The 26,177-nt window shown below is 43.2% G+C and overlaps 1 protein-coding gene across 1 annotated transcript; it reads right to left on the bottom strand.

Moving 5' to 3' along the window:
* Positions 1 to 6,626: 6,626 nt before the first annotated feature.
* Positions 6,627 to 12,663, bottom strand: LOC310650263 (calcium-binding protein 5-like; the record flags this gene model as incomplete). Its single annotated transcript, XM_083379107.1, has 5 exons — positions 6,627 to 6,873; positions 9,078 to 9,187; positions 10,376 to 10,519; positions 11,276 to 11,306; positions 12,601 to 12,663. The coding sequence occupies 5 exons, from the start codon at positions 12,661 to 12,663 to the stop codon at positions 6,679 to 6,681; spliced, it is 543 nt and encodes a 180-aa protein (XP_083235233.1). The 3' UTR covers positions 6,627 to 6,678.
* Between the last annotated feature and the right edge of the window lie 13,514 nt (positions 12,664 to 26,177).

Below are 26,177 nucleotides of genomic sequence, written 5' to 3'. Positions count from 1 at the left end.
CTCTGGTGGTTCTCAACCTTTTCTTCACCACGGACCCCCTTTAAATACCTTTTATGGCCACCTAACATGGCTATGTACCACCGAGACGTATCTCAAGATTTTAATCATAACATTTCTTCAAATCTCCGTGAGCCACCTGTGATGACATCATGACCCCCCCCAGGGGTCCAGGAAGCACAGGTTGAGAACCACTGATCTACTCCAAATTCCAGATGGGTTTCAGTAGGTTAGCTTATATCAGCTTGGCTCCTTAGCTCCATTTTCTTCTTCAAAAGAATTTTCAGAATTGGCTGAAGATTGTTTGCTTATAGCTAAGTCTGTTGGCCAAAGGACATGACACTCAACTGTGGAGTGCTTGGTGAAGTTTCAGTGCCCTGATACATTTAAATAAGATTGTAAAGATTAATATTAAGATCATGCAACCCAACTGCATGTTTCCTTCCCAACAATGACTGTTTACAAGATACGAGTACTCATCTTAGACCTAGAAACTCAACAACAGCCATTCAGTGTTTGCTTGTAATCATTCTGCAATCATCAATTAATTCCAAGGTTGGAATTAAGGTTGAGTTTCAGGTGAATTTTTAATCATCAGTGACACAGTCAAGGTGACCAGAGGCACCAGGAGTAGGAATAATTTGCCCGATCTTCCTGGTCTTCCCATTTTCTCAAATTCCAAAACTTTCCACAAGTTTTACAGTCAACTACAGGATGCTTATTATATCATTTGGGAGAATGCAATTTGTCAAGGCAGACCTTGTTCCCTTGTCTTCTTGATTCTAGGATTGACTCAGAATAACGAATAACTGAGTTGGAAGGGACTTTGGAGTTGGTTTAGTCCAGGGCTTTTCACCTTTTTCACCCATTGTACCACTTTTAGGATATGGCAACATCCGAGTATCACCAGTCGCCTAGCAATGTGTCAAAAACTTGATGACCAAAAAAAAAAAGGAAAAAAGTGGTGAAGTACAGGTAGTCCTTGACTTACAACAGTTCACTTAGTGACTGTTCGAAGTTACAATGGCACTGAAAAAGTGCCCCCCAAGCCACAGCCAAGTAACACACCTGCCTGCCTGCCTGGCATGCTCTTCCTTTGTCCGAGGTTTTCGTTGTTGTGAGCATTTCTGTTGAGGATTGGCAGCAGGTGTGTGGGGGGGGGGTTGATTTTTACCACACAAACCCCCTCTGCTGGGTGGTTGCAGCAGGTTTTGGTCACTTCACATGACCCTGGGACATGTGACCGTCATAAATATGAATCAGTTGCCAAGCATCTGAATGTAAATCACAAGACCCTGGAGATGCTGCAACATTCCAGCTGATCAGTGCTTCTTCTGGGCTCAACTGAAACGCCAGGATCAGCGCCGAGCTCCAGCTGGAGCCTGGCGCTGATCCTGGCGCTTCCACAGAGCCCTGACAGCCCTGAAGAAGCACTGATCCTGGCGCTTCCGCTGAGCCCTGACAGCCCTGCAGCTCCAGCCATCTCTCGCTCAGGCTTGTGCAGTGCTGCCACCAGTTCAGCTCATTCCCCTCCCCCGCTACCACTTTCCTAGGATGGTCGCGTACCACCTGCTAGGTGCCAATGTACCACAGGTGGTACCCGTACCATTGGTTGAAAAGCCCTGGTTTAGTCCAACCTCCTGCTCAAGCAGGAAATGCTATATATTCCAGACAAGTGGTTGTCCAGTCTCTTCTTAAAAGCCTCCAGTGATGGAGCACCCACAACTTCTGAAGACAAGCTATTTCACTAGTTAATTGTTCTCACTGTTAGGAAATTTCTCCTTAGTTCTAGCTTGCTTCTCTCCTTGATCAGTTTCCATCCATTGTTTCGCATCTTGGCTTCTGCTGCTTTGGAAAATAAGTTGATTCCCTCCTCTTTGTGGCAGCTCCTCAAATATTGGAACACTTGCTATCATGTCACCCCTAGTTCTTCTTTTCACTACACTAGACATACCCAGTTGCTACAACTGTTCTTCATATGTTAAAGCCTCCAGTCCCCTAATTATCTTTGGGTGGACTCCTCATTTTATATCTGCTGGGTTTCCCCCCCTCATTTTGCTCTGAGAATGAAGCAATCATAGTCACCATCTGATTCTAGCAGTTTCCAAGGCCACTTTACACACTGATGCAGTTGCAGTGAAGATTTAATGTGTTGGTATGTTTGTCAGCAGCTTTCAGCTGCTTCCCAACTGGTGTGTATTGTAGCTTAAATATGTGCTGACCTGTTTAAGCAAGGCAGAATGAAGAGTTGGGGTGGGGGGGAGAAAGAAGGGGGCTGTACCTTTATATAATGGATTTAATGAAGTTCAGGTATTAGCAAACTACACTTCCACACATACAAGCAGCGCTAAACTGGATTAAAACCAGCTGCCCTGCTAAAAATGATTAAAGACAGTAATCAGGACAAATGGGATTTTCTCTTGCCAGTGGGCTAAAATGAAAAACAAAATGCTGTGTGGGAAGAACTGGGTGCCACAGCAGTATTAAAATTATGTTGGCCACATCCCTTTTAAAATTATGTTGGCCACATTTTCTGAAAACCTGTAGCTTTGTTTTTAAAGGTAAGGGGAAATGAATAGAAGAATTTGGGCTTTGAGAAAGTCAGTGAAATCCTCCCTTAATTAGGCATCCCTCATTATCTGGGAATGAGAGTGTGATGGCTAAGCTCAAAAGCAAGCATTTAGGAGCCGAATTGAATCTCCAGGGACAGGAATTACCTTGGCTTACCCTTGATATCATCAGCTTCTCTTCTGGACCTCCCTCATAATTTGATGGGATGGAAAGGAGGGCTAGCAGCAGCAGCTTTGGTTCCCATAGCTCTTAATCTCAAAAAGATGATTGATGGAAGCCAGCCAGCCTGGAGCTGTAATCCTTGGAACAGGCGGGATTAAACAAGGCCCTGGGAACCTCAGCAGGCCCACAAGTTTTTCCTGGGCAGTGACACTCAAATACAGATGCTCAGGTTCTCAGCATAGTTTCTCAAAAGTTTCCATATTTTTCAAATTACGAGAGCTGTCAGTTCTCCATTTAATCTCTTTATTCCTGCCCTTATGTTTTCCTTCAGGGCAATGATGAAAAGCAAAGCCGTTTTGGTCAAGGTCATGTTTGAGCTGCTGGACAGTGTTTCCCACCTCTGCAAATGTTGACTGATCATTCCTTTTGTTGGATTGTTAGAAATGTACCACTCAACAGCCCCAGAGAACTTTGTATAAAGAAGATTTTAATTGTACATTAGTTGAGAGAGTAGGGGACAGATCTGATGGAAGATAATAAATGAGAAAAGGGGACCCTGAGTTCTGACAGGTATTGCAGAGCAGGGAATGAGGAGGAATCTTTTTCCGAGGAAGCTGCGCTTCATTTTTTAACAGTTTTAGCGACACAATAGTGATGTCAAAGTACCATTTTTATAGGAATACTAATGGATACTAAAAGGGACACAGTGGCTCAGTGGGTTAGGACACTGAGCTTGTCGATCATAAGGTTGGCAGTTTGGCGGATTGAATCCCGAGTGCCGCGTAACAGAGTGAGCGCCTGTTACTCGTCCCAGCTTCTGCCAACCTAGCAGTTCAAAAGCACGTAAAAATGCAAGTAGAAAAATAGGGACCTCTACGGTGGGAAGGTAACAGCGTTCCGTGCGTCTTTGGCGTCTAGTCATACCGGCCACATGACCACGGAGATGTCCTTGGACAAGCGCTGGCTCTTCGGCTTTAAAACGGAGATGAGCACCGGCCCCTAGAGTTAGAAACAACTAGCACGCATGTGCCGGGGAACCTTTACCTTTAATGGATACTAATAGAAAATAGCTGCATGACATTTAGCGAAGGCTTAAAACCCCCATGTTGAATTGCACTTCTGAAAATCGGAGTTTTGTTAAACTTAAGCAATGTAATTTTAAGTCACAAAAAAGCGGTTGGGGATTATATATGGATTTCAAGTTGTCTATCCATGATTTGGGAAGAACTTAAGAAATCTACCTGTTCCCTCCCCCGGTCGCCTGTATAAACTGAATTATTTAATCTCACTTCACAGTTTAGACAGGGTCTTTTGTTCATATTATACAGCTCAAGACAGATTAAGTTGGGCTTAGAGAAGAGTGACAGCCAGAATCACCTTCCCATGGCCAAGAGTACATGACTCTGAGTCTCTCCAGTCCTTGGGCTCATCCATAATTATGATTAACTGTGACATGAAGATATTCTGTTGGTCATTTTTTGAGAATATGTTTTTCACAATGGCGTCTTCATCTCGTCCCCAGCCTCCTGTGAAGGCATTTGTCTTTAGCAATTCCAGTTTGTCGGTAGTATTTTTCTTCTTCTGTCCCAAGTCATCTTGTGTGGACATCCTATGATGACTCCTTAATGATGTGCCAGGGGCCGGATCTACCTAGTTTCTATCAGTTTATTTCAGGTTCTGCAAACACAAACCTGGGCTTCTTTCTTCTGGTTGCCTCTTTCCACTACCTTCCATGAACATTTTCACTGGAGATAAAGGAGGGATCGGGCACCTAGTTTCCACAGAGGCAACTGTCGAATGATGCCTGTCCAGTATTTCGCAAAACACCAATCAGATATTACATTGGCTTCTTACAAAAATAGATTTTCTGCAACACCATAGGCTCTGTCTTTAACATGCATTTAGCAGTCTTGGGGGAAAGTGTAAATCTTCCTTAAAAATCAGGACTATCATTGTGTATAAGTTCAATTTAAATTAGAAATGAGAGTTGGGATTTTCTAGCTGCGGGTTGTTGGTTCTGTTCCAAATAAGTGCATTACAGATTTTCCACAGATCCTGCCAATAAGAGGTCTTACGCAGCCATGGTTTCTACTATCTTCATTTATTTGAGGAATGGAGACCTTTTACATCTCCAAAGTCATTTTGTGTATTCTATTGGATACTTGTAGGGGCTGCTAGCAGTGGCCCCTACATTTTGAGATAATTGGCAGCTGAAATGAAATAGAGAAAGTGTTCTGCAACTTTCCCCTTCTAACCCAAGCAACAGGAAGATCAGTAGACCTGTATCCAAAAGTAGACTGGATGATAGGCTGGTGGAATGGACAATGGAGAAGCTCCATTGATGTGCCCTGCAAGCTTCCTTCTCTTAAATTCACATCCTCTTCTATCCCACTGACCTGTCCACTGAGATAGTTTTGGACACCAGTCTGCAGGATTTCTGGAATATTAGTAAAGCTATGTCCATAAATAACTTGGTTGACAGGTTGGTGAGATGAAAAGGCCCAGGATAAAGCAGGAGGAAGCTCTCTCACTACTTTATCCTACACCTCTCCTCCATCCCACCAGCCTTTCAGATGGCCATTTTTAACACAGTTCTCCTGGTCTTCTGGAAGTTGGGTAGTTCAAAAATAGCCTGCATGTCAGGTTACCCAGAGGGAGCATCTCCACTTGAGTAACCTGTCATTTGGACAATTCAAAAGTGGCTACTCTGTCAGGCACCTGCCCACATTCTTAACCTTGCCTCTTTGGATTTTATAGACAGGCTTTGGTCTTCTGCTTTGTGACATCGGTAGAAAATAAAGGCAGGATTTTCACAAGCTGCCTTACTGAAGCAAATTAGAATTCGACTATGGGGTACAACAAATTGTGCGGGCATACTTTTTTTGTTTGTTTTGAAACTCAAGAACTAAAACAATGTGCAGTGTGTATTTTCATTCCTTGGAAGCAGAGGAAGGCCCATGGTTGCATCAGCGTGACATCATCGAGACAAATTCTGTAAGGGAAATAGCATGAAATAATATTAGTACACTTGCACTAGCCGCAATTGTTTTAATGTCAAATCCTTACTCCATCCATGAAGTTTGCTTAATGACCTCAACTGATTTCTGCCTGTGATATGAACATAACTGTCAGGAACGTGATAAAGGGAGTTAAAGCAACTAAGGTCGCTTTTGCAGTTGTTAAGGATTAGGAAGCTGATCTAAATGAAATTTATTATGTTGCCTGATTAGGTACAGATCAAAATTCCTTTGATCATATCATACAACTGTGGAAATATCACACACACAGTCTTCATCTTAAGATGTTATCTTCTGATTTTCTGCCAGAAGAGGCTAATCTTTCCAAACTGCTGATCTCCAACTCATATCACGCCTCATTCAACAGTCAGTTCAAAAGGTGTTTTTTTCCCCTTGTCCTCTCTATCTCCATCTCTGACAATAAATATCTTCTTTATAAATCAGTATAATTATAATCCAAAAGGTTGGGGAAAATAATGGATTGGGGTGCCACTAGAATGTTCCTCTTTTTTTACATTTTAAAGATGGAACACAAAACTCTTGAAAGAAAAGAGAAATATACAGCTTAATAGGAAACATTATTATTATTATTATTATTATTATTATTATTATTATTATTATTATTATTATTATTATTATTATTTTAATCCCATTTATATCCTGCCCTTCTCCGAAGACTCAGGGCGGCTTACAATCTAAAGCACAAATCAATGTGCTTAGCAATTATTCTAATATTTACCTTAGTTGTTCGAATTTCAAAAATCCGCTGTGGATGGGGGAAAATTGCAGTTGAGCTCCAATTTCCACGAAATTGGAACAACGTAATAATGTTCTAAATCTATTATCTAAACCCATTTAAGCCTGTATCTTGTCACTCTATGCTTCTAAATCCTATCTCTCTAGAGCTTTTTAATCTCTCACCCTGATTTCCCTAAGCCTGTAATCTCTTTCCATCAATCTTATATTGCCAGACATCACCTTCAAAATCCACAGTCCCGTCTCCATTAATGTCAGCTTCCTTCACCATATCGTTAATCTCTTGAGGGGTCATTTTCTCATTCATCAACCGTTGCATGGTCTGTCGCAGCTCAGTCAAAGTGATCTTGCCATCCCCATTTGTGTCAAACTGGAAAGAAGAGCCAGAATTATTCAAACTATCCATGCACATTTTCTACACTAGAACCAAAGGAAGGATTAGCTGTGGACACAGGGCTTTTTTTCTCATAGAACGCTCAGAACGGAGTTCCGGCACCTTGTAAGGCAGGTTGTATGACGTCTGAGTTCCGGCACCTTTTTCTTTTACAAAAAAAGCACTGTGTGGACCAATGCAGTTATGACATCTGAGAGAGCAATGATCATTTATCAGGTTTCCGGAGTGTATTAAGGGACCAGCCTTCACTCTCCAGTGCAGGAATTGCTTCCTGCCAGAGGCCATAAAATGGCTATGATCACCTGCCATCTTATATTAACAGTAGGATTGTTTGATGCAATTTAGAAAGGACACAGCTTTCCTAAATATGTGAAAAGAGAAATGCTAATTGGAAATAGGTGCCTTGGTCTTAGCTGGGAAAGCATTACTTTCTAAGCCTCCACTCTCCATAGGTGACATTACAGATTTAATTATCAAGATTCTAGTAAGGCTGATAGGGTTTTTTTTCTCCCCTAGACCAGGGCTAGGCAGCCTTGGCTCTTTTATGACTCATGGACTTCAACTCCCAGAATTCCTGAGCCAGCCATGCCTTAGACCTTTTGCATTCTCCAAGCATGGACTGCAAATGTCACCATCTAGCTAGCATGATCGTTTTCTGTGCTGAATGGGACATTTTTAAATTTTGCAAATTTAATTTCACCACCACAAGATGGCTTCCCATGGCCAGCTGGAGAATTCTGGGAGTTGGAGTCCATACATCTTCAAATGGTTAAGGTTGAGAAACATTGCTCCAGTTGGTTTCCTCCAGATGTGTTGGAACTGCAGTTTCCAGAATTCTCTTTCAGACTTTTGAAGGGAACATTAGGTCTCTCAGTATCTGTGGACACAATGGGCATTACATCTGTCCAGACAGCCAATGAAATGTGCTATTGTCCAATCCTAAGGGCAGCACAAAATATACCAGAATTAATTTACTTGGTACACACAGCCAACTGCTATTTGTCGTTGTTGATAAGGCAGCTTGTTAATGGAGCAATTAATGTGCAGAGATTGGAAGATTCCTGTACTGACTGAGACAAAAAAGGCTTAATAATCCCTTTTCAAATGCTGTTTAGGACTGGTGAGGATGGTAAGTTTAGATAGATAGCTAGAGCAACAGACTTTCCTGCTTCAGCCAGTGCCATCACAGCTGTCAACACATCCAGAGTGGCATCCCTGGCAGAATTGGGGTGGGAGGAATGGCCCATTTCAGGCAGCACAACCCCTAAATGTAATCACATCATTGCCTGTACCAAAGGCAGCTTCTATTACCCCATTTTGTGGATCAACTCCTAGGAGAAGAGCTCCAGGAAACAGAACTTTTCTTCAACTTTATATGGAAGTTATCATACAACCTGCTGACAAGCTACATGGTGGGGGGATTAGGGTAGTCTGAAGAGACTACTGGTACATCATGTAGATCTATTCTTAAAGAGGCATCTACAGATATGCCCTGACCTTTAGTCTGCTTCCTGTGTTTATGTCTATAATGTCAATAGAAATAAACATTAGAAGATGTTAGCTTCACTATGTGCACTAGACCAGGGGTAGGCAACCTTGGCTCTTTTATGACTTGTGGACTTCGACTCCCAGAATTCCTGAGTCAGCATGGCTGGTTCAGGAATTCTGGGTATTGAAGTCCACAAGTCATAAAAGAGCCAAGGTTGCCTACCCTCGCACTAGACCAAGAAAATAACTTGACAGGAAGGTTCAAAGTATTATACAGGCTATAGTAATGGCAACTTTCAAGTCTGATGGTGCTTTATCTTCCCCCCTCCTTCAATACTTCTGTGAATTAAGGAAGAGTCTGAACCATTTCCTCTCTCCCCCCGCCCCCCATGTTGAATTGGGCTTGAATTATTCATCTCTCTGGAAATGGATCTGGCTTATCTCTGTCAAGGTCATTTTCTTTATTCTCTACAAGAGGCAGTCTCCTACAGAGAACCAGACATTGGGCAGAAACTATGGTTAAGGGCAGATTGTCCTTACATTTTGTTTGTACAACCAAAAGAAGCTGCTCGTCTGAATGAAAGTGTTTTCCTCAGATCAAAAAATTGGGACATAAACATAAGATAAAGAGAGTGCATTTAATCCACCTTTCCATTCTGATCTAACTCCTGTGCCCTGCCATCTATTTTTACCTCCTTGAAGATGTCTCTCATCTCTTGAAGGCCAATCATGCCTGCTGTTTCTGCCAACAGTTTTGGGGCCATCAATTCTACAAAGTCCTCGAAAGCTACATGTCCTCCAACTGCAATGAGAAAAGTGATGTTTTATTGCTTAAAGTGATTTTTAAAAAAAACACAACCCAAACCCAAACACTTACCAAGACATTCTAGATATCTTGCCCTCACCTTCATTTCCCTGATTAATATTAATATGGTTTCCTGCCTGAGCAGGGGGTTGGACTAGATGACCTCCAAGGTCCCTTCCAACTTCTTCTTCTTCTTCTTCTTCTTCTTCTTCTTCTTCTTCTTCTTCTTCTTCTTCTTCTTCTTCTTCTTCTTCTTCTTCTTCTTCTTCTTCTTATTATTATTATTATTATTATTATTATTATTATTATTATTATTATTATTAAAAACTGTATCAGAGGAGAAGATAACAGGGAACAGATCAGTTCTGAAGTCTCTCACTTCCTAAGTGCATCCCAAAGTATTATGTTAATAATTTAGTTTTGGATTTGGTAAACACCTGGATAAGAGGCCATAAGAGATCATTTCCATCAGAAATAGGAATGACATAATTGTAATAAATGCCCCTTGAAATGAGGTGATCTTCTAATCCAACTCTTGTTCAAAGAGCTCAGAAGACGTTTCCCATTATCTTTCCTAAAATAAAATGGGGGAGGGGGTGCTAGGTCAAGAAAGAATTAACACAGGCCTTTTGACTTGCTGTGGTCCTCATAAAAATCTTTTACCCTTAGCCATTATTTTATTGTGAAAACAAAACAAAGGGAACCTTCTTCCCAATGCAAATAATTGTTTCAGAAGAGAATACGTAGTACAGTAGCACAAGGAAATCGCTCCTTTCTGCTGCCATCATCCCCTTCAGCACCTGATCTTTCCTGATTTAAAAAAGATCCAAATTAAACAAGATGTATTTATCATTGGGTGTAATTTATCTCTGAAGGGCAATCACTGGCCAGAGCTGCCCACTAAAGCTGAAACACAACTCTTCAGTCTTAACCAATTTACACCAAAAGCTGATCGTAACTGCCCTTAATGAAAGAGCCAGCCTTTTTTTCAGAAGTAGAAGCTTTCCTTCATAGACAACTGCACACCAAGCTAAGAGAGTGACTTGGAACTCATAGATCTCCAACAGTTGTTGAAGTATACTTCCCATCACTCAGTATTGGCTAGGATTGATATGGGTTGGAGTCCAGAGACATCTGGAGAGTCTCAGACTTGGGTTTCCCTCACTTTTCCCAACAAGCACTTACGATTCATGTTGATCTGTTGAGACAATTCTATGAGTTCCATCTCAGTTGGCATGTAGCCCATTGTTCTCATGAGGTTGCCCAGATCTTTGCAGCTGATAAATCCATCTTTGTCCTTGTCAAACTCCTGAAAGGCTTCACAGAGTTCTGTTTTTGTATGATGAGGAAAATGATGAGGATGATAAATAAAATCATGGCTATTCAATCATGCTTCAGAGCATTGTGGGAGCTCAGCCCTTAGCATGCCTATGCACACCAGATCACCACATAAACCATAATATGATTTGCATCCTTGGGCATATCAATTGTGTTTTGTTAATCAGGATTTAGCATTTAGCTTGGAGCCATTTTGGAGTAGAATGACATAGAAGTGTCATTAATTGTTTGACTGCTAAACAAGCAAGCATGTTGTAAGAATCTCGCCCATGCATCTCATTATTTTAAACACCACAATAATAATATGTTTCTGCTTCATGCATTCTATGTCAATTTTCTACATAAGAACCTCCCGCTAAAGCTACATTTACTGAGAAAATTAAACCAATCCTGAGCTTATTTTGATAAGTTAGACTACAAATAGCTGGTCTAGAAAGGTGTCTTCTTCACCATCCCCCTTCATGAATTCATTAGAGCACACAACTGATGCTTCTCTTTTCTAACAGGGGAACTCTGATGGCACACTTTTTCAGGGAAGATTATCTGCTATGATGTCTCTTTCTTAACCTTTCCAAAGGACTTAAGATAAGATAATCTTTATTGTCATTTTTTTACTGTGGGCACAATGGCGCAAATCAAAAATGAAATTTAGTTGCATAAATTTAGTTGACTTCAGCATATCTTGGAGCACTAGTTTAATATGTTGGTCAGAATCATACACATGTACAAACAGAAGTTTGCACTTACCTTCAATTTCATCTCCACTCAGTTCACGTTGCTGTAACAAAACAAAAGAAAAAGACATTCACTTCATACAAGGACATAAACAAGGAACTCAAAAGCCAAGGCTCACAATTCCAAACCTAGGAGAAAACTGCTCTTTTTTTTTTTGGAACTGGAGAAATCAAGGATGTAGTCACCATAGTTCTAAACTTAACTCTCCACCCAACTGAACCCAAACATAACAACTCAACTGGAGCATTTCTTGTCCTGGGCCAATGAAAATATTGCACTGACTGATCAGAAATCAGCAATATTACAAAACAGCAGGTTATAATCCAAATAACTATCTGGAGATGGACACGGTAAGACCATTGGACTTTTTGATTTACTGGATCCTTTCTCGGTCCAGTGGATAAATACAATGGCAAGCGAGTCTTACAGCTAGTTGAGATACCTGCTAGCTACTGACTGCGGAACAGACCGAGATAGGCAACGGATGCTTTCATTAGGAAAGAAAGAAGAACATTTGAGAAGACAGCCTAGAGTCTAGACCAAGCTGCTTCCAACAGAGGTCAAAAAGACTCAGCTTTTTTCTTGTAAACTTTGCTAGTATTCAAGGCCACTGATTGAAATAAATCCCCCAACTAGAAAAGCAAAGAGAAGTTGAAAACACGCATCACTTCAGATGGACCATACATATATTTTTGTCATCTCCACTGTTTGTAAACCTATGCAATTTGCCAGAGGTAAAAGTGGAGATAAAAGCGTTAGCAGTCAAGTCTTTTCAACTGCTTTCCTCTCTCTTAATATATGCTCATATGCACATATGTTTACTTCTCTTCTGTCATGTTTTCGTCATATGCCAAATCAATCAATCACTCTCTCTAATAATAATTTGCAAAATGCAATTGGCTCAGTCAACTTCCTTCTGCTTACAGTATTGTCTTCCCACTGCTGAATGACAGTACAGTTGAATTACAGCACCTATCATTCTGGACAAAGTGGTTGGGGCTTGGAGCCCAATACATTGTAAAAAAGGTTGGGGAATGTTTCTTTTGAAGAAAACCCAGGCATCTATCTCACCCACCAGCATTTCACATTTCTACTCTCTTCTGCCCAGTTTGATCCATTTCTAATGCATATCCTGATTTAAAAAACAAAATACCTTCCTACGGCAGAGAGCGAAATCTGGGAATATTACAATCCTGCCCTGGACCACTTTTGATTAATTGCTCTTTCACAGAAAAAGAAAAGAAGAGAAGAGAAAACTCCAGCCCAGTGCATTTCCCCTAACCTGTAGAGCTACCCCATCAATGCCCACGATCCAGTCCCCACTAGATGGCCCATACCCTCTGCTTCTCAGCAATGTTCTTGCGCAAGAAGATGCAAGCGGGTCCCAGGCTGTTCTGCATGGTGCAGAGAGATGTGGTCCCTGGTCCAGTCACCAAATCCCCAGCCAGTCTGCTTGGCACCCAATCTTCAGCAGCGGAAAAAACAGCCCTTTGGAAGAGGCTGATTTATAGAGGGAGAAAGGGATCATCTCTTCTTCATTTCTGACCCCTCCTCCATCCAGACCTTTTTTGCTCTCTTCTCCTGGCTGTGACATCGGTAGAATAAATCTCTCCTCCTTTGCCCAGATTAACATCTGCCACGTGGTGAGAGTTGGCAGCCTGGACCAGCTTGGCTTCTCAGGAAGTAGGGAAAAGACGGAAGCTTCCAGAACATTAAAAATGGGGTAGGAAAGGATGGATAGCCGGCTGTGTAGCCATTAAGCCATCAGGCTAGAAACTGGGCGACTGGTGTTCCCAGTCCTTCCTTAGGCAGAAATCCAGCTGGGTGGGCCAGTCACGCTATCTCAGCCCTGGAAAGAAGGCAATAGCAAATCAGCCAGAACACTGTGGGGACTAGTTCGAGCAGTCGTGAGGAATCAACACTGACTTGAGAGCACACACCCCTCCCAAACACACGCACACAACTCCACCACACTATAAACTATGTTAAAAAGTTTCGGTTTAAAGAATAAAAGGAAATCTCCAGACTTTCCAAATCTCAGGGGAAACCCCCACATAATTAGGCTTTGTCCACTTTATTGGCACAGTTCTAAGGGTGTAATCACTATCTTGCCCACTGTGGCCTTCAGCCCACTCAAAAAAGCATAAATACACGGCCCTTCACCATAAAAAAGGCTGCCCACCACTGTGTTAACATAGATACTGCTACGGCAGGCTACACATGAAAAGATGGACATGTTCCAACAAAATCAGATTTGGAGCCTTGAGTGCTTCGGAGCAGTCGTGACCTAAATCAACCCCTAAGTGTGCTTCTTAAAATTGCAGAAAAGGGGGTGGCAACTCCTAAGTTTTCCTGCCCAAGCAAGGTGTTGGACTAGAAGACCTTTAAGGTCCTTTCCAACATTGTTATTCTGTTACGTTATGAAATTATCTCAAGGGAGATGAGTGCAGTCTCTGGTACTCACCATCTTGCTCAGCACACACTAATGCACCACCAGCCACAAACATGTGGGATAAGACAAAGGAGAAGGCAAGCAGGCTATTGTGCCTCTTTCCTTGTGAGTCTCCATCCTCCCTTTACAGCTGTCATAGTAACCAGGTAGATTCTTCCTTCTCCTTCATTGGTTGCTAGGAGCTGGAGTAGAATCAAGGAGAGAAGAAGAGAGAGAAAGGCTGGTGCAGGGATGAGGGGCAGAAGGCTTTGAGGCCGATGGGAGTGTGGGACGTGGGGATGATGGGGTGGGAAGAACTTTGCATAACTGGCAAGTGGTTGAGTTGGAATTAAAGACATGGATGCCTGGGGGAAAGGTGCTTGGATCAATCACCTGGGAGGTCAGGGGACGTAAAGAATGGTGGTAGCCATGTGGTGCCATATTAGACATTTGCCCACATAACTCAGTCTTTTATCCTAAATGGACTGGCACTACAACGTTCTCGGGAGAGTGGTTTGAAAGGCGACTTGCATGCAACATGTGTGCTCCAAGGCTGAACCGTTAAATCTCCCTTAGAATGTTGGGCATCAGTTGAGAAAATAGGAATGTAAAAACCCAGCAAAAATTTCCAACTTCCCTCTTGTCCTTCTCCTTGAAGACCTGCACCCCCCAGGCCATGCAGTCTGGACGCCGGGGCCGCTTGTCGGTGGCAGGGCCAAGCCCCCAACCCCAAGAAACCATTACCAGCAGCCCCTCCATATCTGGTGATCTTCGGCTGCTCCACACAATGTAGGTAACTAAATGAAAGAGGTGATTAATAATAATAATAATAATAATAATAATAATAATAATAATAATAATAATAATAAGTTGGAGGGGACCTTGGAGGTCATCTAGTCCAACCCCCTGCTCAGGCAGGAAACCCTATACCATTTCAGGCAAATGGCTGTCCAGTCTCTTCTTAAAAACTTCCAGTGTTGGATCATTCACCTCTTCTGGAGGCAGGTTGTTCCACTGGCTAACTGTTCTAACTGTCAGGACGTTTCTCCTTAGTTCCAGGTTGCTTCTCTCCTTGACTAGTTTCCATCCGTTGCTTCTTGTCCTGCTTTCAGGTGCTTTGGAGAATAGCTTGGCTCCCTCTTCTTTGTGGCAGCCCCTGAGATATTGGAACACTGCTATCATGTCACCCCTCACCCTTCTCTTCATTAAACTACACATACACATACACACACATGATGTTTTCTTCTCCCCACAAAAAAACTCAACTGCTGGTTTTCCAGCTGTCCAAGACCAGGTCAAAGTTGCTGGCTGTTCAAAGCTTTGGATAGGTGGGGGTGTCCCTATGTAAGGAGCATCCTTTCCCATACAAAACGCTGGCTCACATGTTTCAACAGAACCCAGGCTGATGCTGCTCAAAGCCAGCATTTTTTGAAGCAGCTGAAAAATACATCTCTTCCAGGCCATTCCTATAGCTATGACATGGCAAGGCTTTTCGTCTTGACCTCTACACATTGTTAGATTTCTGACTACACACTGTCTGACTTCCTGGTTTACAGTTTACCTTCATTTATTTATTATTTTATTATTTTGTTTTCTGTCCAGCTTTATAGCTGAAACCTTTTAATACATTACGATTTATTTGTTTAGCGTGAGGGCCTATGCCTTGTAAATATGCTGGATTTTCAACCGCCTTAGTTTGAAATGTGAAGTTGCTGGATTTTAGCATCATTACAATCGTCAGCTACAAAAGAGGAAAGCTACTAAATACAAATACTTTGGTCATCCTTCCCAGAGACTGTGGAGATCAGCTTCTTTGCTGCCAGTTTAATAACGATGGGAGCCGGATTGCAGCAGGATTGCGTACTGGAGCCATTAAGGTCAGTGTCAGACAGGGAAGGAGTACAGTTCCAGAAACTAAGTTTATCTCCAAAGAAGCGATCACAAAAGTCAAGATCATAGCCACACCCTTGCAACTGAAGCTCCACCCCTTTTTCCATATGTGTCCTATATGTTACATATATGTGTGTGTGATCTCAATTGCATAGCCGCAGCTGTCTTCTTCTTAACTCTTTGACACACACATACACACACCACCAGGTGCCATACTGTTTTTGGCCTCAGTGTTCAGAAGACTTTCCTTACCTGGCTCCCTCTCCCAGGTGTGCTACACTCCAATAGGCTGCAAGATGGGGGTATGGTTCAATTTCCATCTGAAAAGCAACAAGCTCAAAAGACTGGTAGAGATTTTGAGCACCCATAGCTGCCTGCTGGAAATCAAAAGGACTGTCCTTTACAAGCAAGGGATGAGTGGGATCAAAGACTACAAAATTCTTTGCTCCTTCTTTTTAGGCATCTGATCCATCATCGCAGATTTTCAGCACACTCAAAACAACATTCTTCACAACGCTTGCTTCAAAACAAAATCATACAACAAATTAGACCAGACATGTCAAACACAAGGCCCGGGGCCCAGATCCGGCCCGTGAAGTGGTTTCATGTGGCCCGCGAAGCCATCCTGGAAACAGTAAGGGAACGGCCCCCACTGATTTGGCCCTGGCCCAGAGACCCTCCTTCTGCCAGAGACCCTCAGATCTTTCCCACTCCTGTCCAGGCCCCCATAGGCACCCTTGAGGTGAACGATGTAGAGCTGGCCAGGCCCACCCAGTAGACCATACGCACTCTAGCCATGCCCACCCAGTAGGCCATGCCCACCCAGGCCACAACCACCCAGCCCCTGAGGGCAACCGCAATGCTGTTGCGGCCCTCAATGAAATTGAGTTTGACACCCCTGAATTAGACTGATCAGAGAATTGCAATCTTAAATATATTTACCAAAGAGTAAAGCCAACACGCTCCAAAAGACTTGCAGCTAACACAGAACTGAAATGAATGGCAATTTGATGAGCTCAGTTATCACTACAATTAGATCTTTAATTAATTCTGTACAGTATACCACAAGTTGTCTCGTATCAAGGAGTCCCACTGGATGATTTAGCTTCATTCATCCGGGATAAATAAACTGTGTTCTACACAGCATTCCTGAATTATCTCACCAACATTTGGCAATAAGCCTCTTTAGTTTTGGTTAATATGATTCTTTCCTCCCTCCCTCCCTCCCTCCCTCCCTCTCTAAAACATGCAGTTTTCCAGTTATAAATCTTCAGACCCATATGCTTACCCACACATTCAGACAAGGGAAGGATAGCTCCTGTCACAAAAAAAATGCTATTGACTTGTTGCAACTGTTCTCCAGGATCCCAGACAAAATGGTTCCCTGGATGGTGAGGATGGTGAATCTGGGTACTGCTATATCTTGGGGAATTTGCCAAGTATGTGCTGTACATTGAATCCATTCTACAGAAATGGAATCATAATGCTGTTCAAAGAGCTGTTCTGTGCCATATTATCCGTTTCAGTTCCAAAGCTACAATCTAATAGAACATAGTTTCATGATATTTTCCTTGGGAAACACCTAGGTTTCCTTGGATTGGTCTTTCACTTAAGGGAATACTAGCCATTTCCTCTAAATTATTAACTTCCTGTCATCCTGCTCTCTCTTCTCTCCCGTGCTCAGTTGATTCTTGCTTGCTCTCAAGGTTTTGAGCTGATATTTCTTTGTCTTCTCTCCTGTGCTTAAAGGTTTATTCTGTCAATGATGGGTCACTTCATCACATTCTTGCTGATAATGAGACAACATCCCTAGGACTTCCCACCACCTCACTGCACTTTATGCCCCGTGGACCTGCCCACAATGGAGATGTCTTACTTACCACCTGTGAGTAACGCTTTTCTAATATGATGAAGTTAGATTTCAACTCCTTGGCACACACAGTATTCATTTCTTTTTGTTTGGAGTATGCAAGATCCTTCATATTATTAAGCCTTCATCATACATTAAATTATACACTTAATAAAAAGAAGGACTGGGGATGACATGATAGCACTGTTCCAATATCTAAGAGGTTGCCATAAAGAAGAAGGGGGGTGTCAACCTGTTCTCCAAAGCACCTGAAGGAAGGACAAGAAGCAATGGATGGAAACTAATCCAGGAAAGAAGCAACCTAGAACTAAGGAGAAATTTCCTGACTATTAGAACAATTAATCAGTGGAACAACTTACTTCCAGAAGTTGTGAATGCTCCAACACTGGAAGTTTTTAAGAAGAGACTGGAAAACCATTTGTATGGTATGGTATGGTATGGTATGGTATGGTATGGAATGGAATGGAATGGAATAGAATAGAATAGAATAGAATAGAATAGAATAGAATAGAATAGAATAGAATAGAATAGAATAGAATAGAATAGAATAGAATAGAATAGAATAGAATAGAATAGAATAGAATAGAAGTTGGAAGGAAGCTTGGAGATCTTCTAGTCCAGGCCAGACGCATCTGTTAGTCCAACCCCCTGCTCAGGCAGGAAACCCTATACCCGTGGTGGTGAACCTATGACACCCGTGCCACAGGTGGCACGCAGAGCCTTTCCTGTGGGCACGCGCGCCATTGGCCCAATCCTAGACCTTCAGTTGGGTTTTATAAAACCTTTTTGCTTTAGGTCTCCGCCGCCGTGTGCAAAAAAAAAGGTTCAATCAATCAATCAATTTCAGCTTCTTGCAGGAAAAAAAAGATCTCGCAAAGTTGGAATTGATTGATTGAACTTTTTAGTCCCACCTATTCTGCCGTTACCACCGCAGCCATGCCCACCCAATGGGCCACGCCCACCCAGCACCCGACAATACATAAGTGGGTTTTAGGTTGCAGTTTGGGCACTCAGTCTCTAAAAGGTTTGCCATCACTGCCCTATACTATTCAGACAAATGGTTGTCCAATTTCTTCTTAAAAATTTCCAGTGTTGAAGCATTCACTACTTCTGGAGACAAGTTGTTCCACAGGTTCAGGAGTAGGCAACCTCGGCTCTTTTATGACTCCTGGACTTCAACTCCCAGAATTCCTGAGTCAGCTGGGAGTTGAAGTCCAGGAGTCATAAAAGAGCTGAGGTTGCCTACCCCTGTACTGGTTAATTGTTCTGTCAGAAAATTTCTCCTTAGTTCTAGGTTGCTTCTCTCTTTGATTAGTTTCTACCCATTGCTTCTTGTCCTGCCTTCAGGTGCTTTGGAAAATAGCTTGGCTCCCTCTTCTTTGTGGCAACCCCTGAGATATTGGAACACTGCTATCATGCCACCCCTAGGGCTTCCTGCCTGAGCAAGGGGTTGGACTAGAAGACCTCCAAGGTCCCTTCCAACTCTGATATTCTGTTATTCTAATTTGGTTTACTTTGATATGTGAACGGACCTATTTAAGCATTGCCATTTGTAGTTCTCTTGATCTTCTAACTGTGGCTGCATCCTTAAGCACTGACACAGAAAACTCTTTGTATGCTGGATGTTTTACAAAGCTGCTCATGTCAGAAAAGGACTCTTCCTAATTGTGCCCTATTTTGACTTCTGCTGCCCTGTGGAAAAAAAGAATGTTCTCTATCTACCTTGAATAATATCATTAAATCTCCTGAGCTCTCTCCCAACCAGATTCTGGTGGGAAAGTGAAATTATGGCACGTCTCTACTCACACCTGTGTGTGCACCATCACAGAAGATCGCCAAACCCTCGCAGCTTGTTTCAATCCTTCTGGCTCCACGTTTCTCACAGCTGGATCAGGACCTGGAATTTACCTGTATGATGCTCAGACCTGGGATAAATTGCAAACTTTTCTGCCCAGGTAAGGTTGAGATTTGGACATTAGCTCTTGAGAGGGTCAGAAATAGTAAGAACTAAATAATGGGCTCAATTTAGTAGGGAGTTTTGGGGGTGGGTTTGGGGGTTTTAAGTGCAATTGTAATGGGCAGAAGGAACAGGAGGAAGTGCTCCAACCAAGACAGTGGTCAGATGAAAAGAATTCTGATGGAAAAACTTTGGTAGCTGTTATTGGTGGTTGGTTCTCCGAGCTTGCTGTTTGGCTTCCGAACATTTCATCACCAGGCCAGGTAACGTCAGCAGCGGAAGTTCAACTGAAGCGTCTTGTTTCAGTTCTCTGCTTTTATATGGCCTTGTGCGGTTACTGTCAGGACCCACCCCAAACCACTGTCTTAGGAAGACAAAACTCTTGGAGCCAAATCTAGTCCAAAAGGAATCTTTACTATGACATGCTTGGTTGTAGGAATGCAAGACAGGACTTAATATTGTTCTACAAACTAAAACCTTATAAAGAGTTCCCGGTTCAACCCCCCCTTAACCCCATTTGGTCAGTCCCCCATCATTTACCTCGTATCATCCCTCTCGTGGGAAAAAGGAACTTAGGACCTTTTATGTTTATTGCTCTCTTCCTTGACACAAGCCAGATGCTACCTACCCTAGCCCTCCCTTTTGTTCCCCCAGTTCAAAGGGCTTCTCTTTTCCTTTGAAATGCCTAATACAGGCTCAATACACATTCGTTCCCTACTCCTCAGGAGATGGCAGAATCCAGGAACAATGTTTTAAACATACATTTATGAATATGATATAAATGGATTCTGACAGTTACACTGTTGGTTAGCTGTGTGGTTGACAGGTCACGTGATGCAAAGATCACCTGGGGGAGGAAGGTCATGCTGGTTGGAGGTTACATGAGCCCATGCAAAGGTCACCTGGAGGTCAAAAGATCTCTGAGTTTGGGCTAGAACTGTAACCTGAGCAAGAGCCTCAGACAAGACTCTCTGTAGGCCACATGAAGATAAGAAACCTGGAATTAAGGAGAAACTTCCTAACAGTGAGAACAATTAACCAGTGGAACAGCTTGCTTTCAGAAATTATGGGTGCTTCATCACTGGAGGGTTTTAAGAAGAGACTGGACAGCCACTTGTCTGAAATGATATAGGGCTGTGGTGGCGAACCTATGGCACAGGTGCCACAGGTGGCACGCAGAGCCCTCTCTGTGGGCACACGCACCGTCGCCCCAGTCCTAGGCCTTCAGCTGGGTTTTATAAAACCTTTTCACTTTAGACCTCCACCGCCGTGTACAAGAAAAAAAAAGGTTCAATCAATTTCAACTTCTTGGGGGGAAAAAGTTGTTGCAAAGTTGGAATTGATTGATTGAACTTTTTAGTCCCACCCAGTCTGCCATTACCACTGCAGCCATGCCCACCCGGCACCTGATGATACATAAGTGGATTTTGGGTTGCAGTTTGGGCATTGAACTTTTTAGTCCCACCCAGTCTGCCGTTACCACCACAGCCACACTCACCCAATGGTCCGCGCCCACCCAAAGGGCCACGCCCACCCAAAGGGCCACGCCCACCTGGCACCCGATGATACATAAGTGGGTTTTGGGTTGCAGTTTGGGCGCTCGGTCTCTAAAAGGTTCGCCATCACTGATATAGGGTCTCCTTCTTGAGCAGGGGGCTGGACTAGAGGACCTCCAAGGTCTCTTCCAGCTGTATTTGATTGATTGATTGATTGATTGAAAAAGGTCGTTCAGATTTTCAAAATTGCGTTACTGCAGTCTTATGATAAAAATATGATGAGCATGCATTATTTTGGTTTAGTAATCTGGGCCGCCTCAAAAAGCTGACAACAGCTATCTTTTTCCTCCAGCAATTCCCCAACTGTGATGGACGGGCATATGTCCCGAATCTATGCTTTGGCCTTCTTCCCAGAAAACAATGAACGCTTCATTTCTGGAGGATGGGACGACACAGTGCAGGTGAAACTGAGCAACTCAGCCAGGAACATTGGTTGTACTGCTGAGCAGTTATCGGGTTGAGAATTGGCAGTGGGAATTTCAGGATCCTGTATAGCAGACGTGTCAAACACAAGGCCCGGGGGCCAGATCCGGCCCATGAAGTGGTTTCATGCGGCCCGCGAAGCCATCCTGGAAACAGTGAGGGAACGGCCCCCACTGCCTTGGCCCTGGCCCAGAGACCCTCCTTCTGCCAGAGACCCTCAGATCTGTCCCACTCCTGCCCAGGCCCCCATAGGCACCCTTGATGCGAATGATGTAGTGCTGGCCATGCCCACCCAGTAAGCCATACGCACTTTAGCCACGCCCACCCAGTAGGCCACGCCCACCCAGGCCACATCCACTCGGCCCCCTGAGGGCAACCGCAATGCTGATGTGGCCCTCAATGAAATTGAGTTTGACACCCCTGCTGTATAGCAAATGGCTTATGAAAAATGCTCTTCTCTATTTACTGGACATACCTTAAAAGGAAAAGCTGCTTGGGACAAATTCTCACTTTAGCTATCACAGCTGTTTGATTTGGGGGGGACGCTGGTACTGTCTTATCCTGCAAATATCAGAGTTATTCTAAGTTGCTGGTTTGAGCAACCCAAAACCTTAGCCAGCTTGACCACTATTTTGCACAAACCCAAGAAGAACCTACAAGACATGCAAAATACCCGTTGGTGCTGATCCATCTTCATTCATGTGAACCCGGGGTTGTTTGATCCAAAATAGAAAGATTGGGGGTGGAGTTTAATAGCACTTAAGACTTATATACCGCTTCATAGTACTCTACAGCACTAAGCGGTTTACAGAGTCGGTGTATTGCCCCCAACAATCTGGACCCTCATTTTACCAACCTCAGCAGGATGGAAGGCTGAGTCAACCCTGAGCTGGTCAGAATCAAACTCCCGGCAGTGAGCAGAGTTAGCCTGCAATACTGCATTCTGACCACTGTGCCACCATGGCTCTTAATATCTCCGCCTCCACCTCCAGCCTCTTTTTAAAAATAGTTCATTTGTCTCTATAATGGGGAAAAGGATGTGGGGATTTTTCTTAACAAAGGGGTTGAAGGAAAAGGTTATGTTCCCCCTGCCCCATTCCACGTTTATGTATATGGTCCAAAGATGTGGACTATGGGTGTGCAACATTTAGGAATCTTTAACATCTTTTTTATTATTTGATCTTTGAAGGGCATCAGATGCAGGTTGCAGACAGATGGCCAGCAATGTGGTGCCATCTCTGGAGGGGTTGAGGCTGAAAAATTCAGAGGGTAGGATTTGAATTGGCCAATGCTTCCAACAGATGTTTAGCACTGTTAAAAGAAAAAGGTGGATTTTTTTTAAAGTAAATCATGCTGCCCAAAATAGGCAATTTAGCTGTAAGCTTGCCATCTTGGTAGGAAAATCTCTGCAGGCCACAGGGACATTTGGGGCTTTGGGGATCCCAGGACTGGAATCAAAAAACAAAAGCAAACCAGAAGGATGGCTGTATAATAGGTATTTTATAGATTGTGCAATTTGTTTCAAGAGACATACCTTAAAATTCGTCCCAGAATCATAGGCGTCATCTTCGTTCCATAGGCAAATAGGCCAGGCAAGGGAAATATTATCAAGTGGGTGTTGGAGAATGTGAAGCTATCTAACTACTTTTTTTTTCTTTTTTGTCCTTCTAGTTTTGGGACACACACTATCCACATTCACAACGGTATGCCTATGTATCTCTTCTACGTCTCCATCCAGTTCTCTTAACTCACTCTTTGGGTCCCTTCTTCACCTTCCACCCTCTTCCTTTTCTCCTTTTTTCTTTCTTTCTCCAATCTATTATTTCTTCTTCTGCCGCTTCTGTTCTTACATCTTTCCCACCTTTGCTCTGCCCTTCTCACAGGCGTATTTCTGGGCCCCACATCTGCGGAGATGCCTTGTCAATAGACAAAACAGGCTCACAGATTTTGACAGGATCCTGGAGGCGGCATAACACCCTGCAGGTAAGAGCTGGCAAAGTGACCCCTCTGAAGCTCTAAAGTTGATCTAGAGCAGGGGTGTCAAACTCAATTTCACTGAGGGCCGCATCAGCATTGCGGTTGCACTCAGGGGGCCGGGTGGGTATGGCCAGGGTGGGCATGGCCTACTGGGTGGGCATGGCTAGAGTGCGTATGGCCTACTGGGTGGGCATGGCCAGCTCTACATCGTTTACATCAAGAGTGCCTATGGGGGCCTGGGCAGGAGTGGGACAGATCTGAGGGTCTCTGGCAGAAGGAGGGTCTCTGGGCCAGGGCCAAGGCAGTGGGGGCCGTTCCCTCACTGTTTCCAGGATGGCTTCACGGGCCGCATGAAACCACTTCGCGGGCCGGATCTGGGCCCCGGGCCTTGTGTTTGACATGTCTGATCTAGAGGCTTCAGAGATCATTTGGATTAAGCCATTTGGTTCCTTTTGACACAGAAGCATGATCTACCAATAGAAGACGATATTAGTAGCTCAGGGTTGGATTGTAGGGGCCCTTGGGGCTCTCTGAGCTTGGCTGTTTTCTTGCAGACATTTCATTACCAAACTAGGTAACATCATCAGTGCTAGAGGGAGCGAGTTTGCTCTCTGCTTATATTCCAGTGGCTTGATGTTAATCTGGGTGTTAATCTGGGTATTGATTGCTGATGGGAAAATGTTTTGATATTTTTGTTTCCTTTTTGATTGTCTCTTTTGAATGGTATGTAGCTGTTGTAGAGCTCTGTGTGTCTGTTGCGCACAAATGTGATAAATCAGTGGTCAACAGGCATGTATTTATAAGGATTGCAATATCCTGGGATCATTCGATTTGCGAACTTCCCAATCAACTTCCAACAAGCGAGATCATTGGGGGAAGTCCAATATGCTGACTCTGAAAACCATAAACCGCTTAGAGAGGACTATGTAAACACTATAAAGCGGTATATCAATCTAAGTGCTATTGCTACTGCTATTGTGAAAACCTACCATTTTGCTTTATAAGAATGATTAATTGCTTAGCATTATATGTAAACAGAACAAATGGTTTCTCTGAGAAATCATAGCCTAAATCTGGAAATACAATCTAGGAACCAGCCAATAAAATACAAATAATTGTGGTTTGCTTTTTTTTTGGCCTCTACCCTAGATTTGGGATGCTGAAACGTCCAGCAAGATAATGGACATTCCAGAAGATTTTCGGGGTCACTCACAGGTTGAAGAACTATTTCTCATTATTGCCAAAACTCAGACAAAACCAACATTCCCCGAAGTCTTGTGTCCTCCAGAAGTGGTGGACCATTTCCCATTAACTCTAGCCAGCATGGAGAAGGGTGAAATTAACCCATCATACATTTTTCAATAGGGCACCTTCCTGGAAATAGCCATTCAACCACCACATTTATAAGATGCATGGAACCCCCTTCTCTTATGTTCTCACTGCAAAATGCGCTTGGATTTTAACTATTTCCACCTTAAACCTCTCCAACCCTGTGATCTGACACCATCCCCTTTCTTCAACGAGACTGTTTTGGCTCAGTCTGGTCTCGTAGCCCATTTCCTGTTTGGAGGGAACTGTCCTCTTATCCTTTCTCCTGTTTTTTGGACTTCAGCAGCCCTTGTAGCTCTTGTAATGGGAATGGTGGCTTGATGGCTTTCCATCTTTGCCTTATTTTCCTGGAGAAATGAGCAAGGATAAATTGTTTTTTTTCTCTCTTCCCCCCCCCCTTCCACTTAAAAACAGACCAACCAGAAGGCTGTTTTGTTATTGTAGTGTGCGCAACATTGTGAAATCACAGCTACCAGCTCTTTAGCTGGTTTTGGCTGCTTACACAGTGAGTTCTTCCCAAGAACCTAGAACATTGCAATGTATCGGTATAGTATATATGTGGCTCCAAGCAGTATGGCCCGATTGCAATTGACAGATGGAGAAATTGCCAATGCGCAGATCTTCTAAGTGCCATCCAAGGTTTTTGGGTATGGCACCCAGTGTGCCGATAGCCACTGGGATCACCACGACCATTTTATACCATAATCTTTCAACTGAGTCTGGCTAGACTTGGTGTGGGACTGTGTTTTCTGCTTCTGGTTCTTGGTCCTGCAATAGCAAGGGGGGGGGGGAGGTTGAAGGTACCTGCAAGAAAATTCTTTGCAAGGTTTGGGGAATAAAAATGAGAATGCCTCCGTTTTATTTGCCATTATTTCCACAGCCATGGTGTCTCGGTCTGTAGCCCCATCATGTAGTCTTGTTCCCTTACTTAGACTGTGTATCTTAAGGTGATTTTAACGGTGCCCATTTGCCAACTGAGAGCTGAACATTCTTGGCAAAAAAAGGAGGATAATTTCTTATGAAGGTGACTTCTCTTGCTTTCCCCCCAGCTGTATACTTGCCACTTCCTTGGCACTGACTACATCATAGCTGGTGGGAGTCGGAACAACCTGTGTCGACTCATTGACCGAAGAATTCTGATGGTAAGGTAGCTTTGCTAACCCTTTCCAGAAAAGGCTTGGGTTTGTAGTAGGGCAGGTGTTTTGCACCCCACGTTAAGTCTCCAGGAACCTGAGTGCCACGCAACTTTGTAGTATTCTTATACTTGTTAACTAACACAGTTGTTTTGTATTTTAATTTGATTTATTTTTCTCTCCTTTAAAATGGTGAGAAGGGTTTATCAAAGCATTACAGCCTGGAATATAGGAAAAAACTTTTATCCTATTGCTGTATGGATAGATGGATAGCTTCTAACATTCCTAAACTGAAAAGATAAGTTCCTCAGGGTCAGGATCATGTTTGATTTAATAGGATGTCTGGAT

This window comes from Vipera ursinii (assembly GCF_947247035.1).
Source record: "Vipera ursinii genome assembly, chromosome: Z".
Lineage (NCBI taxonomy): Eukaryota > Metazoa > Chordata > Lepidosauria > Squamata > Viperidae > Vipera > Vipera ursinii.
This window is presented reverse-complemented; position numbering and strand designations above follow the sequence as displayed.